Here is a 21,265-nt window from a genome sequence, read left to right as displayed (position 1 = left end):
CAGCATTATGCTTACTGTCTTCGCCCTGACCACTCTGGGCTGTCACAGTCTACAGTAGGTCTGTCCCCTTTGGTGGTTTGGGCTCTCTGAGGACAGTCCCATTAGTCACGAGGTCACCTCGGTGTTGCCTAGCATAGATCAGACAGACGGGGCTGTTTGATGGAATCTATAATAGCACAGTTACAATGGTACAGAGGCCTGTAATGCCAGCATTTGGGAGCAAGGGCGTGGAGAGGTCAAAGCTACCCTGGACAACATAGCAAGACAGTCTCAAAATAAAAGACTTTAAAAGCTTAAAGTATAGTTTAGTGGTAGAGCCCCTGCCTAGAGTCCCCCAGTAAGAGGCTGGGATGTGACTCAGTGGTAGAGCTCCTGCCTAGAATCCCCCAGTGAGGGGTTGGGGGCGTGGCTCAGTGGTATAGCCCCTGCCTAGAGTCCTCCAGTGAGGGGCTGTGGTGTGTGGCTCAGTGGTAGAGCTCCTGCCTAGAATCCCCCAGTGAGGGGCTGGGGGCGTGGCTCAGTGGTAGAGCCCCTGCCTAGAATCCCCCAGTGAGGGGCTGGGGTGTGGCTCAGTGGTGGAGCCCCTGCCTAGAATCCCCCAGTGAGGGGCTGGGGTGTGGCTCAGTGGTAGAGTCCCTGCCTAGAATCCCCCAGTGAGGGGCTGGGGTGTGGCTCAGTGGTGGAGCCCCTGCCTAGAATCCCCCAGTGAGGGGCTGGGGTGTGGCTCAGTGGTAGAGTCCCTGCCTAGAATCCCCCAGTGAGGGGCTGGGGTGTGGCTCAGTGGTGGAGCCCCTGCCTAGAATCCCCCAGTGAGGGGCTGTGGTGTGGCTCAGTAGTGGAGCCCCTGCCTAGAATCCCCCAGTGAGGGGCTGGGGGCGTGGCTCAGTGGTAGAGCCCCTGCCTAGAATCCCCCAGTGAGGGGCTGGGGTGTGTGGCTTGAAGGAAAACACCTGTCTAGAATTAACCAGGATGTGGAACTGAGAGATCCTAAAAGGAAAGTTGCCTCTCCACCCCCTGTTGCCCCCACCCCCCACCCCCCAAACCCCAAGCTAGAAGTCCAAAACTGAGGTTGAATCCTGGAGATGCTCCAGCTTGAAAAAAAATCTCAGATGTCAGGTCAGACCACAGTTGCACTCCTACCCACATCCATGCAGTGTGCAGAGAAAAGCAGAAGTGTGTGTCCTTCCCTGTCCAAGTCTCACTTCCTGCTGCCCGCAGCCTCCGGCTGGACAGTTCCTGAGGGAGGGTCACGGCCGTCCCAGGGAAAAGAGAAGTGGAGATGGGTTTGAGCCCGCTGTCTGCACCCTCCTCCGCTTTGTCCTGGCAGAGCTTCCTCTTCCTGTCTGTTACTGTAGGTCAGAGAGCGGACTCGTCCCCTCCTGCCTCCTCCTTGGATCTTGTAAGGCCACTGTCACCCTCTCTGGGAACTGTGTGACTTTGGGAAAGCTACTGAACCTCTGGGCCTCAGGCTCCCTGTCTGTAAAATTGGAACGAGAGAAAGAACTAACCCTACAACTGGAAAAGAGGGATTTGTGCGTTTATCTGGTTTCAGGCTTAGCGAGGGACTCAGCACATAGTAGGCACTTGAAAAAGACTGACTCCAGCCGGGCGTGGTGGCGCACGCCTCTAATCCCAGCACTCGAGAGGCAGAGGCAGGTGGATCACTGTGAATTCAAGGCCAGCCTGGTCTACAGAGTGAGTCCAGGACAGCCAAGGCTACACAGAGAGACCCTGTCTCAAAAAACCAAAAAAAAAAAAAAAAAGAAGAAGAAGAAAAATAAGAAAAGAAAAGAAAAAAAAATACTGACTCCTAGCGCTAAGGGATAGTTTAGTGGTAAAATACTTCCTTGACAGCTGGGTGTGGTGGCGCTCGCCTTTGATCCTAGCACTCGGGAGGCAGAGGCAGGCAGATCTCTGTGAGTTCGAGGCCAGCCCAGTCTACAAAGGGAGGCCAGGACAGCCAAGGCTACACAGAGAAACCCTGTCTCGAAAAAAAAAATTATTTGGTTGACATGGATGAGACCTTTGGGTTCACCCCCAATTGTGTCAGAAACTGGGGTTGAGGATTTACATGGTACAGTGCTTACCGTGCAGATGTGAGGACCGGGCTTTCACCTCCAGAATGCACACAATAGAGCTGAGCCTATAGTGGAACACATCTGTAACCCCAGTGCTGGGAAGATGGAGATGGGGGGATCTGTGGAACTCACTGGCTGGCCAGCCTAGCTGGATCTGTGAGCTCCTGAGTCCTGTTGAGAGACCCTCAAAAAGCCAAGATGGCGGCCCGGCAAGGCGACTCAGCAGGTAAAGGTGCTTGCTGCTGAGCCTGGATTCAACTCCCAGGGCCCAAATAGCAGAAAGAGAAAACTGACTCACACACGCTGTCCTATAACACACACACACACACACACACACACACACACACACACACACACTCACACTCACACTCACAAAAAAATAACTATAATAATAATAATAAACAGACAGAGTGGGGCACTCTCAGCCCTGGGCAGGCAGAGGCAGGTGTCTCTCTTGAATCTGAGGCTACATTGGTCTACGTAGCAAGTCCGGGTCAGCCAGGGATACATTGTAACACCCTGTCTCAGAAAGAGAGAAGTCAGGGAGGAGACAAATTGATACTATTTTGTGTAAACAAACTAGTCCACGTGCTATTAAACTGTGACATGTGACAAGTCACTGTCATTCAATAGGGGGAAAGATCTGGAGATTGGCTTTCCTCCCCGCACCCCCCCCCCCCGCCCCCAACAAGACAAGATCTCACTCTGTAGCTCAGGCTGGTGGGCCATCTGGTGATCATCCTGCCTCACTGACAGCTGGGGTTATAGGTGTGTGTAACCACACCAGCTGCAAGTCTGCATTTAAAGTTTTTTATTCTTTCGTTGGTTTGGTCCTTTGGTTGTTGTTTTGAGGGTTTTGCTTATAGGTGGTTTTGTTTGTTTGTTTGTTTTTCAAGACAGGGTTTCTCTGTGTAGCCTTGGCTGTCCTGGACTCACTTTGTGGACCAGGCTGGCTTCGAACTCACAGCTATCTGCTTGCCTCTGCCTCCCAGAGTGCTGGGACTACAGGCGAGCCCCATCATGCCCCGCACCGCTTAAGGGGATCCAGTTGTGTGTGCTAGGCAAGTGCTTAACCCCTGAGCCACCCCGTCAGCTTGTACGGCTTTAAACAACCTTTCAAGGCATCTCTAGTCCTCTAAATGAGGAAACTGAGGCTCAAAAAGAGGGAAAAAGTGTCTTGACAGAGGTGGCTTTTGCAAGGAGCGAGACACAGTGTGGGCATATGGTTTCTTTGCAAATCTTGTGTGCCCCTTGTGGTCCTGTTGTGGGACTACAACACACATGCATGCATATACAGAGGGTTGCTCCCACACTCAGAGACACGCGCACACTCACACACACACACTCAGAGATCTACACATCCCTACAAAGTTGTGTAGTTATACTAGGACCACAATCAAGAGTGGTGTGTGATAAGCCGGGCATGGTGGCGCACACCTGTCATCCCAGCCCTCGAGAAGGCACAGGCAGGCAGATTGCTGTAAATTCAAGGCCAGCCTGGTCTACAAAGGCAGTCCAGGACAGCCAGGGCTACACAGAGAAACCTTGTCTTAAAAAAAAAAAAAAAAGAGTGGTGTGTAACTGTCCTCTGGTCCTCATGTCTTTCCCCATCCTCAGGCTGTGCTGTCAGACAACAGGGTGGGCCTCTGGCTGGGAGAGCCAGATCCTCCGGAAGAGCCCATCACGTTGCAAGTATCTGTGCCCCCCCACCAGCTTCGGCTGGAAAAGCTCCTTCCTCATACCCCATACCACATCCGGGTATCCTGCACCAGCAGCCAGGGCCCTTCGCCCTGGACCCACTGGCTTCCGGTGGAGACCACAGAGGGAGGTAAGACGGTCTTGGGAGGAAGATGGCACTGGGCTTTGCTTTCATTGGTGCCACCCTGAACTTCTCCTCTCACCCCCTTTACCCCCACACGGCGTTAAGCTCCTTGTCCAGCCCCTCACCCCTGAGCTCTGCCCACTGGCCTCTCTCCAGATCTCTTCCCCCTCCCCTCACCCCCATGCTTCCGCTCACGGAATTGCGCACACGTGTGCTCTTTGCCAACCTGCCCCCAACTTCCTGGGAACTGGGGACGGGGTCAGGAAGAGGCGATGGTACCAGCTTCCCTTTCCATGTCCTCCAGTGCCCTTGGGTCCCCCCGAGAACGTTAGCGCCATGCGGAATGGGAGCCAGGCCCTCGTGCGTTGGCAGGAGCCAAGGGTGCCCCTGCAGGGCACCCTGTTAGGGTACCGGCTGGCTTATCGAGGCCAGGACACCCCCGAGGTGGGTGATGCTGGCTGGGTGGGGGTGGAACGGTTGTGGGACGGGAGATGCGGAAGAGAAGAAGAGAAAGTAGAGCCAGGCAGTTGTGGAAGGCGGGTACTGTAACTGTGGCACCATGCCTACGGAGGCGAATTCCAGGGATCCTTAGTGCATCTGTGAAGGAGAGGCTGAGGATTGCCTGTGTGTGTGAGCAGTGTAAAAGCACCTCCTTGGGCTCGGGTAGTGTAACTTTCACAGCCTCTTAGGGAGAGGGCGCTTCCCTGATTTAGACAAATGTTTTAGCTGGGCCCCCAAGGTGGAGAAAGGGGATGGGAGTGAAAAAAAAAAAGATGAGAATTCAATTATTTAAAAAAAACGCTGAGCTGTGCATGGTGCCTGGGTGCCAAGCACCGCTCTGAGAGGTTGAGGCAGAGCCCCTCCCTGCCTTATGCAGCTGACATCCCAGGGTGCATGGGGCTGGACATGTGAGACAAACGTGGTGACCGAGGGGCTGGGATGAACCAAAGGAGTTGAGTCTTAGGAGTTCTGGACCTAGCCATCTGTCCTGATGTCACCTCCGGACTTCCTAGGTACTTATGGACATAGGGCTAAAGCGAGAGGTGACCCTGGAACTGCGGGGGGACAGGCCCGTGGCTAACCTGACTGTGTCTGTGGCTGCCTACACCTCTGCTGGGGATGGGCCCTGGAGCTTTCCTGTGCCCCTGGAGCCTTGGCGCCCAGGTAACTCTAAAGCCATACCGAGCCCCCTTCCAGATACCGTCAGGATTGCCTCTTCCTGGTACCCTTGACTTGCTCCCCGACACCTCCGAGTGCTCCCCCAGCTTAGATGCTGTTCCTACCTGAGCCTGACACAGAACCTCCCTCCTCCATGCCGCCCCCCCCCCGTCCCCCCACCCCCACCGCCACTTGTGTCATGTCAGTCTCGCCTTCTCTGAGCACATCTCCCCTGTCTGTCCTTTCTCCTCACAGGGCAAGGACAGCCACTCCACCATCTGGGTAAGGGCTTTTGCGCCCCCCTTCCTGTCCCGCCCCCACCATCCTGCAGCCCCGTCATCGCACATGCCGTTTTTACACACCCCCTTCGTGCTCTCCAAGCACATTGCTCTAACCCTTCGCTTGTTGCGTTTGTGTGGTCCTTGAGGGAGATGCCGAGAATGGTCCAGTAAATGGGATGAGTGAGTGGATGGATTCACAGACACACGGGTGTGTAGGGGAGTAAATTAAAACACACTGGATGGGTGGATGGATGGATGGATGGATGGATGGACGGATGGATGGACAGATGGATGGACGGATGGAAAGATTAACGGATGGGTGCATGAACGGATGAGTATACGGAGACTGGGTTAACAGACACGTGCATGTGAGGGGGGAAAAAGACTCAAGGACTGACAGCCAGGCATGGTGGCATGTGCGTTTGATCACAACACTTAGGAGACGGAGGCGGGCAGATCTCTGTAAGTTCACGGCCAGCCTGGCTATGTAGTGAGTTCCAGGACAGCCACATAGTGAGACCCTTTCTCAAAAAATAAAAATGAAAAAAGAAAGGAAGAAAAGATATGTGTAAATGGATGGATATATGGGTGGGCATATGGAGAATGAGTTGTTTTATATATATAGATGAACACATATGTAAACCGGCCAATGGATGGATGGATGGGTGCGTGGATGGATGGATGGATGGATGGATGGGTGGGTGGGTGGGTGGATGGATGGATGGATGGATGGGTGGATGGATGGATGGATGGGTGGATGGATGGATGGATAGATGGATGGGTGGATGGGTGGATGGATGGATGGGTGGATGGATGGGTGGATGGATGGGTGGATGGATGGGTGGATGGGTGGATGGGTGGATGGATAGATGGATGGGTGGATGGATGGATGGATGGATGGGTGGATGGATGGATGGGTGGATGGATGGGTGGGTGGGTGGGTGGATGGGTGGATGGATGGATGGATGGGTGGATGGATGGATGGATGGGTGGATGGGTGGGTGGATGGATGGGTGGATGGGTGGATGGATGGATGGATGGGTGGATGGGTGGGTGGATGGATGGATGGGTGGGTGGATGGATGGATGGGTGGATGGATGGATGGGTGGATGGATGGATGGGTGGATGGATGGGTGGATGGGTGGATGGATGGATGGATGGGTGGATGGGTGGGTGGATGGATGGATGGGTGGATGGATGGATGGATGGGTGGATGGATGGGTGGATGGATGGATGGATGGATGGATGGATGGATGGGTGGGTGGATGGATGGGTGGGTGGGTGGGTGGATGGATGGATGGATGGATGGATGGGTGGATGGATGGATGGATGGGTGGATGGATGGATGGATGGATGGATGGGTGGATGGATGGATGGATGGGTGGATGGGTGATGGGTAGGTGGATGGATGGATGGATGGATGGGTACTGGATGAATAGATACCCGCCTAGCACTGTTATAGCCGCTACTTTCAGACCTCAACTTTCTTTAAAATCTCTTCAATATATCCTCTCATAGTTATAGCTTATTCACCTGCCTCTCATGCCCCCTGATGCCCATCTTTCCTCACACATGCCCACTGCACACTCAACTTCTCATTTTCTGACACAGGCACTCACTATATGGCCCCTGGCTGGCCTGGAAATCTCTATGGTAGACCAGGATGGCCTGAAACTCACAGAGATGTGCCAGACTCTGCCTCCAGAACACCGGGCTTGAGCTGGGCGTGGTGGCGCACTCCTTTAATCCCAGCCCTCGGGAGGCAGAGGCAGGGGGAATCGCTGTGAGTTCGAGGCCAGCCTGGTCTACAAAGTGAGTCCAGGACAGCCAAGGCTACACAGAGAAACCCTGTCTCGAAAACAAAACAAAACAAAACAAAACAAAACAAAGCAGAACACTGGGCTTAAAGGCGTGCACTGTTATGCCCAGCTCTATCTAATTTCTGGATGTGTTATAGCCAGCACACATGACACAATCGCAACCACTGAAAAACGTTCAGTCCACACTGTCCCGTAGCTTATCTCTGCTTTTCTAGGAATTTTACACTCCTTAGCTGAAATGCCATTACCCTTAAAAAGATCTATTACCTTTCTCTATGCCTCTCTGTCAGTGTCCTCCCTCTGTCTTCCTCTTCCTCCTCCTCCTACACACAAACACACACACACACACACACACACACACACACACACACACCTACCTCTTGGTACTCTTTTTTCTAAAAGATTTATTTATTTTATGTAGATAAGTACACTGTCTTCATGCACACCAGAAAAGAGCATCAGTTCCCATTACAGATGGTTACGAGCCACCAATATGGTTGCCGGGAATTGAACTCAGGACCTCTAGGAAGAGCAGCCAGTGTGTGCTCTTAACCACTGAGCCATCTCCCCAGCCCCCACTCTTGCTACTCTCAGCACGTGACCATGCTCCAGTTCCCTCCATGCTCTACACCTGTCTTTGTCCCAACCCCTATCCCCACCCCATCCTCTTCCTGCCTCGCCTGCCAGTTCACACACCTCGCACGCTCACCGCACACTCTCCTTGTGTTGAGTCGCATCCCCAGAGATCACTGCCCACAGCCTGCCTTGGTAGCGCATACCTGCCGCCCCCAGCACTTGGGAAAGCTATGGCAGCAGACGAATTAGGAGGTCACACCCTCCTGAGTGACCACAAACCTTGACTTTACGAAGGCGGGGGAGGGGGGGCAGGGGGGGAAGCAGCTGGGATGTAGCTCGGTTAGGAAAGGGCTCTCCCAGCATGCACGAGGCCCTGAGTCCCCATCTCCAGTGCTGCGTAAAGCAGTCATCAGGATCCGTGCCTGTCATCCCAGCACTCAGGAGGTGGGATCAGGAGGATCAGAAGTTCAAGGTCAGCTTTGGCCGCGTACCAAGTCTGAGGCTAGCCTGGGCTTCATTTGAGCCTTCCTAAAGCAAAACAAAGCGAAAACTGGACATTCCTCATGGCTTGGGCCCCCAAACTCCTCCAACGGCCAACCCATTCTTTGCACACACACACTTCCTCAACGCACGGGTGTTTCTCCCTCATTTCCTGTCTCATTCTTTGTTCCCCACGTGCGCGTGCTCCACTTGCGCGTGCTCCGTGCACCGGTCTGCACGGCGTGAATTCTCTCCCTCACTCACCTATCTTTGCACACCCAGGCCGCTTCCTTGTACAATTATCTGGCCGCTCTCACCCCTGGACTGTTTGAGACTTCCTCCCGTGTCCATCTGCCCCTCCTTGCACACTCACACCCACCGCATACACGTCTCACCTCCTTGCACACTCACACCCACCGCATCTCACCTCCCTTTTCCGTCCTCTCGCACTCCTGCCTCCATGCCATGTCACTCCCTCTTGGGCCCCAGGGAGCTGGAACCAGGGACCTTAGCCGTGATCTGTCCCCCCATACCCCCGACAGTGAGTGAACCCCCATCTCCTGCCTTCTCGTGGCCCTGGTGGTACGTACTGCTGGGAGCAGTTGTGGCCGCTGCCTGTGTCCTCATCCTGGCCCTGTTCCTTGTCCATCGGAGGAAGAAGGAGACCCGCTACGGGTGAGTTACAACTCCATACGGGGAGGTTCTGCGAGCCTGCGTGGAGAGGCTGGAGTCACGGAAGACCAACAAGGAGTGTGTGTGTGTGTGTGTGTGTGTGTGTGTGTGTGTGTGTGTGTACGTGCGCACACGCATGTGTGTGTGTGTGGTTATGGGTGTGTGTGCACATGTGTGTGTGTGTGTGTACGTGCGCACGTGCATGTGTGTGTGTGTGTGTGTGTGTGGTTATGGGTGTGTGTGCACATGTGTGTGTGTGTGGCTATGGGTGTGTGTGCACATGTGTGTGTGTGGTTATGGGTGTGTGTGCTGCATGTGTGTGTGTGTGTGTGTGTACGTGCGCATGCGCATGTGTGTGTGTGTGTGGTTATGGGTGTGTGTGCACATGTGTGTGTGTGTGTGTGGTTATGGGTATGTGTGTGCTGCATGTGTGTGTGCTGCATGTGTGTGTGTGTGTGTGTGTGTGTGTGTGGTTATGGGTGTGTGGGTATGTCTATGTGTGTGTGTGCACGCGCGCGTGCGTGTGTGTGTGTGTGTGTGTGTGTCTGCGTGTGTATGTGTGGTTATAGGTATGTGTGTGTGTCTGCATGTGTGTGTGTGTGGGTTATGGGGGCGTGGTCCAAATGAGGATGAGGAGACCTGAGGAGAAGATGGCAGGTAGAGGGTGGTGGTCCAAGATGTGTTTAGCAAGCTCTAGAGGGACAGGCAACACAGGGTGGGGGTGCAGTGCTGCCTGCTCTAGGCCCCACTAGGACAGGTTGCCGTGTGGTTTTTGCCCATCCCTCACCCACTCCCTTCTCCCCCTAGGGAGGTGTTCGAGCCAACAGTGGAAAGAGGTGAACTGGTAGTCAGGTACCGCGTCCGAAAGTCCTACAGTCGTCGGACCACCGAAGCCACCCGTGAGTGATCTCCCTGTAGGGCAGTGGGGGTCTAGAGGCTTGTAGGGGGCACGTCTGCAGACGCAGGGCGCAAGCTTCTGAAAGTCTATAGAACACAAGGGTGTTAAAACCTCGGGCCCTAGGGAGGGTGAAGCTTGGACCACACGCCGCTTGACAACAGTAGAAGACAGGGTGCTGTGCATTCTCTCTGCTGTGACAGCAAAGAACAGCTTCAAGGGCCAGGTGGTGGTGGCGCACGCCTTTAATCCCAGCACACGGGAGGCAGAGGCAGGCGGATCGCTGTGAGTTCAAGGCCAGCCTGGTCTACAAAGTGAGACCAGGAAAGCCAAGGCTACACAGAGAGACCCTGTCTTGAAAAAAGAAAGAAAAGAAAAGAAAAGAAAAGAAAAGAAACAGCTTTAAGGACAAACGGTTCATTGGGCGCAGAGTTTGAGAGTGCCCAGTGCATCCTGTTGAAGAGAGAACCCCGGGCAGCTGGAGCATTAGGTGGCTGGTCAACTTCAGTTTTTAGAGAGGTGAATGCTTGTGCTCGGCTCCATTTCTCCTCCCCACTCAGTCCAGAACCCCGGCCCGTGGAATTGGGCAGCCCGAATCTAAGGTGGGTCTTGCCGCCTCGCCCTCCGCATCGCGCCCAGAGGCTTGTCGCCTACGTAACGCTAGATACTGTCTTGCCATGACAAATAGTGAATCTCAGGCGCGTCTTAGGACACACCAAGTCTAAGAGCCGGAAGATGTCGGAATATTGTATAATAGATGCTGACGAGAGATGAAGGTGGCGATGTCACAGCCGCCGCCGCCGCCGCCGCCGCCGCCGCCGCCCACGAGCTCTGTTCTAAGCCTTCTGTACACATCACTCCATTTGGTACCCGCACCCTCCCTCCACAGAGGAGGGCGCTGTAGCAGACAGCTGCTAAGCCACGTCCTTTAACGCCGCACAGCTGGCAAGACGGCTAAGCGAGATTTAAGTCCAGCCACTTTCCCCTGAGCTCATTTTTGTTTGGTTTAGTTTGGCTGTGTGTATTTCTGAGACAGGGGCTCAGGCTACTCTTGACCTTCCCATGTAGCCGAGGTCCCCTTAGAGTCCCGATCGCACCCCTCCGCCAGCTTCCTCTGAAGCGTTTTTTCTCTCCCCTCCTGTCTGTCTGCCTTTGTCTCTGTCTCTCTTTTCCTCCCTTCCTCTCCCTCTTTCCTGAGGTTGGAACTCAGGGCCTTGCATACGCTGGGCAAGTGGGGTGGTACCGCGGGGTCGTATTGTCAACTCTTAGTTTCTTTTTTTTTTTTTTTTTAATATTTTATTTAATTTATGTATGCTGGTGTGAGGGTGTCAGATCTTGGAGTCAAAGACAGTTGTGAGCTGCCATGCGGGTGCTGGGAATTGAACCCGGGTCCTTTGGAAGGGCAGGCAGTGCTCTTAACCACTGAGCCATCTCTCCAGCCCCCAACCCTTGGTGTCTTAAGGCACGGTCTCACTGCGTAGCTCAGGCTAGCCTTGAACTCTCTACCCTCCTGCCTCAGATTCCTATGTTCTGGGATTGCGTGAGCGTGCCGCCCTATACAACCTGAAGTCAACACTCCTGACTGCCACACTCGGACGCGGCCTCTTGGAATTATAGAACGTTAGAAACAACGAACAGAATTGTGTATAGATCCAGTCTTGGCCTGAAAAAATAATTATATGCTCAGCATGACTGGCTCTCATAGTTTTGAAACTCAAAAGTGTCCTAGAATTGTAGACCCAAAAGACTGTAGAGTCATGGAAGGTTCCCGCCGAGGTCACCCTCAGAAGCCACCACCCATGGATGCGCCTCAGTTTTCCAGATGGGGAAACTGACATCCAGAGGTCAAAGGGACAGAGAGCTAAGTCTAGATCTAGCACACAGAACGCAGACTGCCAGGGTCCCAGGGGAGGCTGGGGAGGGCTGGGAAAGACATTCATTTAAGAAGAGAAGGGAGAAGAAGAAGAGGAAGAGGAAGAGGAAGAAGAGGAGGAAGAGGAGGAGGAGGAGGAGATGAAGGAAATAGCAGTAGGGTGGCCAGGGCCTGGATGGTGTAATACAAAGCCACAGTTCTTGCAGTGTGAGCCTGGTCCCAAGAGGTTCCTGAGACCTGGGCTGGACATCCATGAGGTCAAAATGATTTTCACAGTGCTGCTTGCTCTTTTGCACCCTTGTTCTTCATAAACTCTTCCCCGGCTGCCCGATCTGTGATGGTGTTCATGAACAATCTGCAGCCGAAGGAACAGATGCTTGTGTGCTGTTGTGTTTTTGAAAACCTTTTTTTTTTTTTTTCAGGGCCTAGAGAAATGGCTCAGTGGTTAAGAGCGTTTGCTGCTGTTTTTAGAAAACCTGTGTTCTAGTTCCAGCTCCCACACGGTGGCTCACAAAGATCAAATAGTCCCTGTGCCGGGGTATCTGGTGCCCTCTTCTGGCTCCTATGGGTACTGCATGCACATGGTGCACAGCTGCACATGCAGGCAAAACACCCATACATACATACATACTACATACAAAACAATTTTTTAAATAAGATAAGCTGTTATTTTAAACTGGACAGGGTGGTATACCATGGGAAGCCAAAGCAGGAAGACTGAAAGTTTTTTTTTTTTGGTTTGGTTTGTTTTTTTGTTTTTTGTTTGTTTTTGTTTTTGTTTTTGTTTTCAAGACAGGGTTTCTCTGTGTAGCCTTGGCTGTCCTGGACTCACTCTGTAGACCAGGCTGGCCTCGAACTCACAGAGATCCGCCTGCCTCTGCCTCCCGAGTGCTGGGAGTGCGTGCGCCACCACCGCCCGGCTGGAAGATTGAGCGTTTAAGACTTGCCTGGGATAGATGGAGTTCAAGGCCAGCTTGTGTAACTCAGTGAAAGAGGTCTGAAGATACAGCTCAATGCTCAGTGGTAGAGCCCCTGCCTAGAATCCCCCAGTGAGGGGTTGGGGTGTGGCTCAGTGGTAGAGCCCCTGTCTAGAATCCCCCAGGGAGGGGCTGGGGGTGTGGCTCAGTGGTAGAGCCCCTGCCTAGAATCCCCCAGGGAGGGGCTGGGGTGTGGCTCAGTGGTAGAGCCCCTGCCTAGAATCCCCCAGTGAGGGGCTGGGGGTGTGGCTCAGTGGTAGAGCCCCTGCCTAGAATCCCCCAGTGAGGGGCTGGGGGTGTGGCTCAGTGGTAGAGCCCCTGCCTAGAATCCCCCAGTGAGGGGCTGGGGGCATGGCTCTGTTGGGCTTCATATTAAGACTTTTTTTTAATGAATGCAGTGTCTTCTGCTCTATCTAATAATAATCTTACAGGAAGATTGTGGATTTTGTTTTGGTGGTGGTGGTTGATGAATTTTGTGTAAGACAAGATCTCATCATGCATGTATCTCCCACTGGCCTCAAATTCATTATGTAGATCAGGCTGGCCTTAAACTCACAGAGATATGTCTGCCTCTGCTTCCTGAGTGTTAAGGATACATGGTTTTTGTATCCTTAAGTAGCCCAGGCTAGCTTCAACCTTGTAACAGTCTGCCTAGTTTTCCTCCCTGAGTGTGTTGGGGGGGGGATTAGAGAAATGTGGTGCAGTGCTTGACCTTACTTATTTTGCAATTACATAATTATAATATTTATGGGATATGGTTTCTGAACTGCAGGGTGATAATTAGATACTTGCATGTAGTGTGCGGTTATCAAGTCTATGTGATTAGCTAATTAGGCTTTCCCGTCTCCTTTAAGCCCGTGTCGTTTCTTTGTGCTGGTAAACTTCAAGCTCTGAAGAGCTGGGTTTAGGCACTGGTACGGAGGGCACTAGCCAATTAAGGGTGCCCTCTGGAGCAAAACAGTGGCCAGGTTTTTTATCTTGTAAAATCTTGGTGCCGATTTGGTGGCGACAGGTGCTGGGGTAGGTTGAGTGCTGAGGGCAGTAGCTAATTTTGAACCACTGTGTAAGGCGGGAGGTTTGCAGAACCACCAGCAGTATAAATAAGACACGGAGACTTATACACAGTTTAAGCTTTCGGCCTTTAGCTGGGCAGATGACCAGGCACCATCTGACCTGACCCAGCTATTCTACCTACACCCCGGCATGTGCCTAGTTCTTTTACGTCTCAGACCTTTCCCCATTCTTCTGTCTCCTCTTGTGCTGGCCTCTGAAAAACTCCCGCCTTTGTGTTCTTCCTCCAGCATCCCTCTACACACACACACACACACACACACACACACACACACACACACACCTCTCTCTCTCTCTCTCTCTCTCCCCCTCCCCACCCCCAGAAGTTCTGCTCTCCACTTCCTGTCCCAGATATTTGGCCGTCAGATTTTTTTTTTTTACAACCAATCCGTGACCTTCAAGTATCTGAGCAGGTGTGGAAGGGCAAATATTTACAAATATACAGCCGGTGATGGGCCATACGAATGACAGAATCAGTAACCCCGCCAGCCCTTAGATCTCCACCAATAGAGAATTAACAACTGAGAGTACACAGACCCTTCATGACGTCATGGGACACGGGAAAAAAACAGGTTACCTCAGCAAACGGGGAAGAAGTTCAGTGATTCAACAATGGTTAGGTCCTCTCGGCACACAGTGCCTGAGTGTCAACCCTGCCATACGGCCCTGTCCACCTCTTTTCAGTGAACAGCCTGGGCATCAGCGAAGAGCTGAAGGAGAAACTACGAGATGTCATGGTAGATCGGCACAAGGTGGCCTTGGGCAAGACCCTTGGAGAAGGTGAGTACCTCCAGAACGAACACTCACACACTCGCGCACACGCACGCACGCACTCGCGCACATGCACACACGCACACACACATATGCACACACACACACACACACACACATACACACACACACACACACACACACACACACACACACACACACACACGATCCTCCACTGAGATTCCTCTCTTCCCCCCAGTTCTCAGCCACCTGCAGGAAATACCTTCTTCCCCCAGGGGGCTCCCTCTGAGGTCAATGCCTTTCTTCTTCCTGCCACAGGAGAGTTTGGTGCTGTGATGGAGGGCCAGCTCAACCAGGATGACTCCATCCTCAAGGTCGCCGTGAAGACAATGAAAAGTGAGTAGCGGACACGTGCGTGCCCGTAAGCAGCCCCGGGGCCCTAACGCAGGCCTCTTCCCTACGCCAGTGTTCCCAGGAGGAAAATGGAGCCTGTGTCAGACGGTTGAATAGAAGGGCTTGAATTCAGGGCCATGGCTAGCACGCTGGATGAAGGCTGGAGCGACCCAGGAACTACTGAGGCATCAAAGCAACCACATTAGCAGCGACAGGAAGTCACTCCCACCTCTAGGCTGAAGGGCAGAGGGAGGAAGCTGGTGCCAGAGCCCATTGGCCAGCGAGAAGTTGAGAACACAGAGTCAATGGCTTCCCCTGGGGGAGCTAGAGACCTGATGGACGTACAACAGCCCCCGGGGCACTCTTGGAAGCAGAAGGAGGGCGAGCTATCCCGGCTTCTCCCTCTCCCCTCTCTTCCACCTCCCACCACTGGTTTGTCGGCCACTGACAAACTCCAGCAGGGAGGGAAACTTGGAAATGAAGTTTTTGGGGAGGAAGGGACAGAAGGATGCACAGTTTGGCCACTTTGTTTGTCAGCTGTGACTCTACCTCTCCTAGCCTTCCTTGGAAACTTCATTCATGATGTCGCTATTTCTTTTTTTATTATTATTATTAATTTATTTATTTATTGCATATAAGTGCTTTATCTGCAGAAGAGGGTGCCAGATCACATTACAGATGGTTGTGAGCCACCATATGGTTGCTGGGAATTGAACTCAGGACCTCTGGAAGAGCAGGCAATGCTCTTAGCCACTGAGCCGTCTCTCCAGCCCCTTGATGTCGCTATTTCTTTCTTTCTTTCTTTCTTTCTTTCTTTCTTTTTTTTTTTTTTTTTTTTTTGGTTTTTCCGAGACAGGGTTTCTCTGTGTAGCCTTGGCTGTCCTGGACTCGCTTTGCAGACCAGGCTGGCCTCGAACTCACAGCGATCCGCCTGCCTCTGCCTCCCGGGTGCTGGGATTAAAGGCGTGCGCCACCACGCCCGGCTTGATGTCGCTATTTCTTAGGGCTGTTATGAAGCCGAGGGCTAAATGCCAGAGGTGGCATATAATACAATACTGTTGATGTATGCGGCTATATCATCAGAGAGGGAACCAGCCAGCCCAGACTCAAATAGTGCAAGGAATCAAAGGGAAGTGCCTTCTGTACAGGAAGAAAAGCCTAGAAGGGCCAGGCTAGGGATGGAGGTAGGAGAGGACCAATCTTTTGTGAATTTAAAGTTTAGGGGCCTGAGCTCATTTACATATTCATTACTGAGCATCTCTTGTGTACTAGATTAAGCTGGTGTGTGTGTGTCTGTGTGTCTCTCTCTGTGTGTGTGTAGGGGGAGTGTGTAAGGGGTTGGTACTGAAGACTCCAGAGCCTTGCACATGCCAGACAAATACCTCACCTCCAAGCTACTTCCCACTGCTTTCTTTTTTTTTCTTTTCTTTCTTTCTTTCATTCTTTCTTTTTGCATCTCATGATGTGTCTAAGATTGGCTCCCAACTCATAATCTTGCTTCCTCTGCTGACTTGACAACTGCACACCACCACGCCCTGCCTTCTCATCCTTAAAATTGGCCATTAAGGTGGCATAAGACTATAACCCCAACATTTGAGAGGCTGAGGCAGAAGGATCATGAATTCCAAGCCAGCCTGAGCTACAGACTGAGACTTTCTTTTTTTTAAAAAAACAAAAAACAAAAACCCAAAAGGCTCAGTGGGAAAATGCTTGGCTAGAATCCCCCAGTGAGGGGCTGGGGGTGTGGCTCAGTGGTAGAGCCCCTGCCTAGAATCCCCCAGGGAGGGGCTGGGGGCGTGGCTCAGTGGTAGAGCCCCTGCCTAGAATCCCCCAATGAGGGGCTGGGGGTGTGGCTCAGTGGTAGAGCCCCTGCCTAGAATCCCCCAGTGAGGGGCTGGGGGCGTGGCTCAGTGGTAGAGCCCCTGCCTAGAATCCCCCAATGAGGGGCTGGGGGCGTGGCTCAGTGGTAGAGCCCCTGCCTAGAATCCCCCAGTGAGGGGCTGGGGTGTGGCTCAGTGGTAGAGCCCCTGCCTAGAATCCCCCAGTGAGGGGCTGGGGTGTGGCTCAGTGGTAGAGCCCCTGCCTAGAATCCCCCAGTGAGGGGCTGGGGTGTGGCTCAGTGGTAGAGCCCCTGCCTAGAATCCCCCAGTGAGGGGCTGGGGGCGTGGCTCAGTGGTAGAGCTCCTGCCTAGAATCCCCCAGTGAGGGGCTGGGGGCGTGGCTCAGTGGTAGAGCTCCTGCCTAGGATCCCCCAGTGAGGGGCTGGGGGCGTGGCTCAGTGGTAGAGCCCCTGCCTAGAATCCCCCAGTGAGGGGCTGGGGGTGTGGCTCAGTGGTAGAGCCCCTGCCTAGAATCCCCCAGTGAGGGGCTGGGGGCGTGGCTCAGTGGTAGAGCTCCTGCCTAGGATCCCCCAGTGAGGGGCTGGGGGCGTGGCTCAGTGGTAGAATGTTTGGCTAGAACTTGCCATTGTGGGACTGAGAACATGGCTCACCAATAGAGCTCTTGCCTAGACTCTCTCAGTGAAGGGATTGATTGCCTTGCATTTGCAAGATCCTGGCCTCTACTTTCAGCACTGCATAAACAAGCTAACACTCTGTAGACCTGTTGAGGATAAAGTAATTTAATGTAACTAAAACAGTGAGTATGTCATCTTACAATTCGTAATAACATTTGATGAAGATGAATGATGATGGTGCTGGTAAACTGGAAGTTTACCCCTTCCCTCCTGCCCTCCATCTCTCCCTCTCTCCCTCCTTCCCTTCCTCCTTCTCTCTCTCCCTTGCTTCTTCTATCCCTCTCTCCCTTTCTCTCTCTCCTTCCATCCTTCCCTCCCTCCCTCCTTCTCTCCCTCCCTCCCTCTCTCCCTCCCTCCCTTCCTTGTCACTCATCTCCTTTTCTCCCCTAAGTTGCCATCTGCACAAGATCAGAGCTGGAGGATTTCCTGAGTGAAGCTGTCTGCATGAAGGAATTTGACCACCCCAACGTCATGAGGCTCATTGGTGAGGGAGGGGCATGTTCTCCCCAACCCGGACCACCCCAGAGCACAGACCCCTCCTTCTGTACAGGAAAGCTCAAACTCCCCGGCTCCCCACCCCCCCCCCTTCAGGATCAGCAAGCTCCCCTTCTTTTGCTCCCTCAACTTGGAATGTGACCTCTGACCTGTTCCCAGAAATAGCTGAGGTCCCCAGGAGGGCTCCGGAAACATCCCTGGGAAATGGCTTCTCTGAAGCCTCATGTGTCCACCTCCCAAACAATGTGGAGATTAGATTTCAGTGGGGTGGGAAAAGGGGAGGCTGAGTCCGTCTAGGAGTGCGGCTGGGTTCCCCTCTTCCTCCTAGCCTGAGTGACCTGACCCGATCTTCCTGCGGGGCGGGGCGGGTGGGGTTCAGGTGTCTGTTTCCAGGGTTCTGACAGAGAAGGTTTCCCAGAGCCTGTGGTCATCTTGCCCTTCATGAAACACGGAGACCTACACAGTTTCCTCCTGTATTCCCGGCTCGGGGACCAGCCAGTGGTGAGGGCCATTGACTCTTCCGGTTCCTAAGCACTCACGGGACACTGAGCAGCGGCCAGGCGCTGAGAAGGCAGGCCACTGCAGGGGTGGACAGGACAATAAATAAGTCAACAGAAACAAGCAAGAGCATTACGTGCTGCCAAGGAAATGCAGAAGGAAGGCTGATAAGGCAGCCTTGGAATTAATCTGGCTGCAGGGACTGCCTGACTGAGGGGGTGACCTTGAAGGAGGAGCTGACTGAGCAGGAAACAGTTCCTACCAGCCGCTTAGCATAGGCCCTGGTCTCAAGACCAGGAAGGGGGCTCCTGTCTCAAGTGGGTGTTAAAAGATAGAACAATAGCCCAAGTCAGTCAGAGAGCAGTGAATTTTCTAGATCCCTGTAGCTAGGAAAAAGGGTTGATGCTCTCAAAGCCATGGAAAAACCACAGCAGATTCTGGCGCCCACGCGCGAGCGCGCGCACACACAGGGAGGGAAGGAGGGCTGAGGAGTGAGGCCCCTTTTACAACTCTCTGACCACCTTTTTTCCTGGCCTTGCCCCCCCACCCCACCCCCCACCCTCAGTTCCTGCCCACTCAGATGCTAGTGAAATTCATGGCCGACATTGCCAGTGGTATGGAATACCTCAGCACCAAGCGATTCATACACCGGGACCTGGCTGCCAGGAACTGCATGTGAGTCGTAAGCCCACTAGAAGCCCCCCCCTCCCTCCAGGAGCTTTCCTCCCTCTTGCCCAGGGTGAAAGGGGAACCGGCTGGAGCCATCAGGGCAAGGCTGAACCTCCCAGACAAGGTTAGAAAGGCGTGGGTAGTCAACTTTTCCCTGGCTGTGACAAAACACTTGAGGGAAAAACAAGTGGAAAGGCAAGATGGATTTGGGCTCAGGGCTTTGGCGATTCCAGGCCACGCTCACCTGGCTCCATCACTGTTGGGCCCTTGGGAATTGCTTACCTCATGGGAGCCTGAAAGCAGAGGCAGAGAGACCCAGCAGAGAGTGAGCTACTTCCCCCAGCTAGACACCAGCTCAGTTGTGGACTTGTTACTGAATAGCATCCATTAGGAATTCCCTGTCATGAATGTCTTAGACTTTTTTTTTTAACTCTAGGTTGCATTTAAAAAATATATATGGCTATATTTGTTTAGTTATTATTTGTGCCCATCCTGATCAGCATTTGCTTGGTTTCTTTATTGGGTTGTTTCTTTGGCTGGTTTTTCCCCCTTCCTTTGTTTGGTTGCCTTTTAATTTTTACTTATTTATTTATTCATTTTGTGGAGGTGGGTTTCAAGACAGGGTTTCTCTGTGTAAGTGTTGGCTGTCTGGATGGTTATGAGTCACTATGTGGGTGCTGGGAATCAAACCCAAGTCCTCTGGAAGAGTAACAAGTACTCTTAACTGCTGAGTTTTGTCTCTGCAGCCTCCCTTGTTTGCTTTGTGTTTTAAACATTCTTTTCTTTTGTTGTTGTTGTTGATGATGATGATGATGTTTTTTGAGACAAGGTTTCTCTTGTAGTCCTGGCTGTCTTGGACTCACTTTGTAGACCAGGCTGGCCTTGACCTCACAAAGATCTGCCTGCCTCTGCCTACCAAGTGCTGGGATTAAAGGCATATATCACCACACCCGGCTTAAACCTTATTTTCAATTTATTTTTATTTCATGTTCATTGGTTTTTTTTGCCTGCATGTATGTATTATGTCTGTGGGTGGATGTTGGACCCTTTGAAACCTACAGACAGTTGTGAGCTGCCAGGTAGGTGCTGGGAATTGAACTCAGGACCTCTGGACCTCTGGAAGAGCAGCCAGTGCTCTTAACCACTGAGCCATCTCTCCAGCCCTATAGTTTGCTTCATAAAGCCCAGGCTGGCCTTGAACTTATTATGTAGACAAAGAAGAGTCCTGATTCTTTTTTCTCTACTTTCTAAGTGCTAAGATTACAGATACACTCCGTCATTCCTGACTCGCTTTTTGGTTTTTTGGTTTTTTGTTTCTTTGGTGTGTGTGTGTGTGTGTGTGTTGAAACTACACAACACACGGTGGCCTTGGACTCATGACGTAACTCAGGCTGACCTTGAACGCATAATCTTCCTGCCTCAGCCTTTCAAGCGCTGACATCATGGGAATGTGAAATCACAACTAATGGTGTGCACATTTCCGTATATTTCATATACATCAAGAGAACTTTAAAAAAAAAAGGGAGGATACTATGCCGGAGCTGTGGCTCCGTGGTTAAGGGCGTGGACTGCTCTTTCAAAGGACTCCAGTTCACTTCCCAGCACCCACATCATTGGCTCACAACCGTCTCCTCTGACTCCAGCCCCAAAGGAGATCCTACACTTCCTGCACCCATGGGCACCTGCCCTCGCATACACTTACCTACATGCACATAATTGAAATAATAATAAAAAAATTAAATTAAAAAAAAAAACAGAATCTGGAGTTTCAAAAAGCACTCAAGACTATGATTTAAAAAAAAAAAAAGCCAAAGCCAGAAGAGCCCCTAGAAGCCCTTTTGGTCCAGACTCATTATAACAGGAACAGGAAGGAAAAGCACTTCTTCTGGGACTCCGGGGTAAGGGTTTAGGAGTCAGGTCCCCACCCTCAGCAGGACCATGGGGCGGGAGGGGGGGGGGAGGGGTGGTCGGGCAGGAGGTGGAGGGGGGGCGGGGGGCGGGGGGGGGGACGGGCAGGAGGTGGGGGGGCGGGGTAGGGATGCCCCGCGCGCTGACCTTATTGCTCTCCCCCGACCTCTGCAGGCTGAACGAGAACATGTCCGTGTGCGTGGCCGACTTCGGCCTCTCCAAGAAGGTCTACAACGGGGACTACTACCGCCAAGGGCGCATTGCCAAGATGCCCGTCAAGTGGATCGCCATCGAGAGTTTGGCGGATCGCGTCTACACCACCAAGAGTGACGTGGTACGTGCGCGCCCTGGC

At 52.7% G+C, this 21,265-nt stretch overlaps 1 protein-coding gene across 2 annotated transcripts in view; it reads left to right on the top strand.

Moving 5' to 3' along the window:
- The window catches only part of AXL (AXL receptor tyrosine kinase), a 37,316-nt gene that overhangs the window by 11,519 nt on the left and 4,532 nt on the right, over positions 1 to 21,265 (top strand). Inside the window, exons 7-18 of one of the 2 annotated variants that reach the window (XM_084770763.1) lie at positions 3,696 to 3,906; positions 4,205 to 4,344; positions 4,914 to 5,064; positions 5,314 to 5,340; positions 8,758 to 8,890; positions 9,695 to 9,786; positions 14,388 to 14,483; positions 14,754 to 14,831; positions 17,735 to 17,827; positions 18,218 to 18,339; positions 18,902 to 19,011; positions 21,088 to 21,247. In XM_084770763.1, the coding sequence (XP_084626889.1) occupies positions 3,696 to 3,906; positions 4,205 to 4,344; positions 4,914 to 5,064; positions 5,314 to 5,340; positions 8,758 to 8,890; positions 9,695 to 9,786; positions 14,388 to 14,483; positions 14,754 to 14,831; positions 17,735 to 17,827; positions 18,218 to 18,339; positions 18,902 to 19,011; positions 21,088 to 21,247 (1,413 nt within the window). The remainder of the gene's footprint in view (positions 1 to 3,695; positions 3,907 to 4,204; positions 4,345 to 4,913; positions 5,065 to 5,313; positions 5,341 to 8,757; positions 8,891 to 9,694; positions 9,787 to 14,387; positions 14,484 to 14,753; positions 14,832 to 17,734; positions 17,828 to 18,217; positions 18,340 to 18,901; positions 19,012 to 21,087; positions 21,248 to 21,265) is intronic. The other variant, XM_084770764.1, reaches the window with a different exon arrangement.

The sequence above is a fragment of the Acomys minous genome (genome assembly GCF_964271855.1).
Source record: "Acomys minous genome assembly, chromosome: 20".
Classification (NCBI taxonomy): domain Eukaryota; kingdom Metazoa; phylum Chordata; class Mammalia; order Rodentia; family Muridae; genus Acomys; species Acomys minous.
The sequence above is the reverse complement of the archived record's forward strand: the minus strand, read 5'-3'. Positions and strand labels throughout refer to the sequence as shown.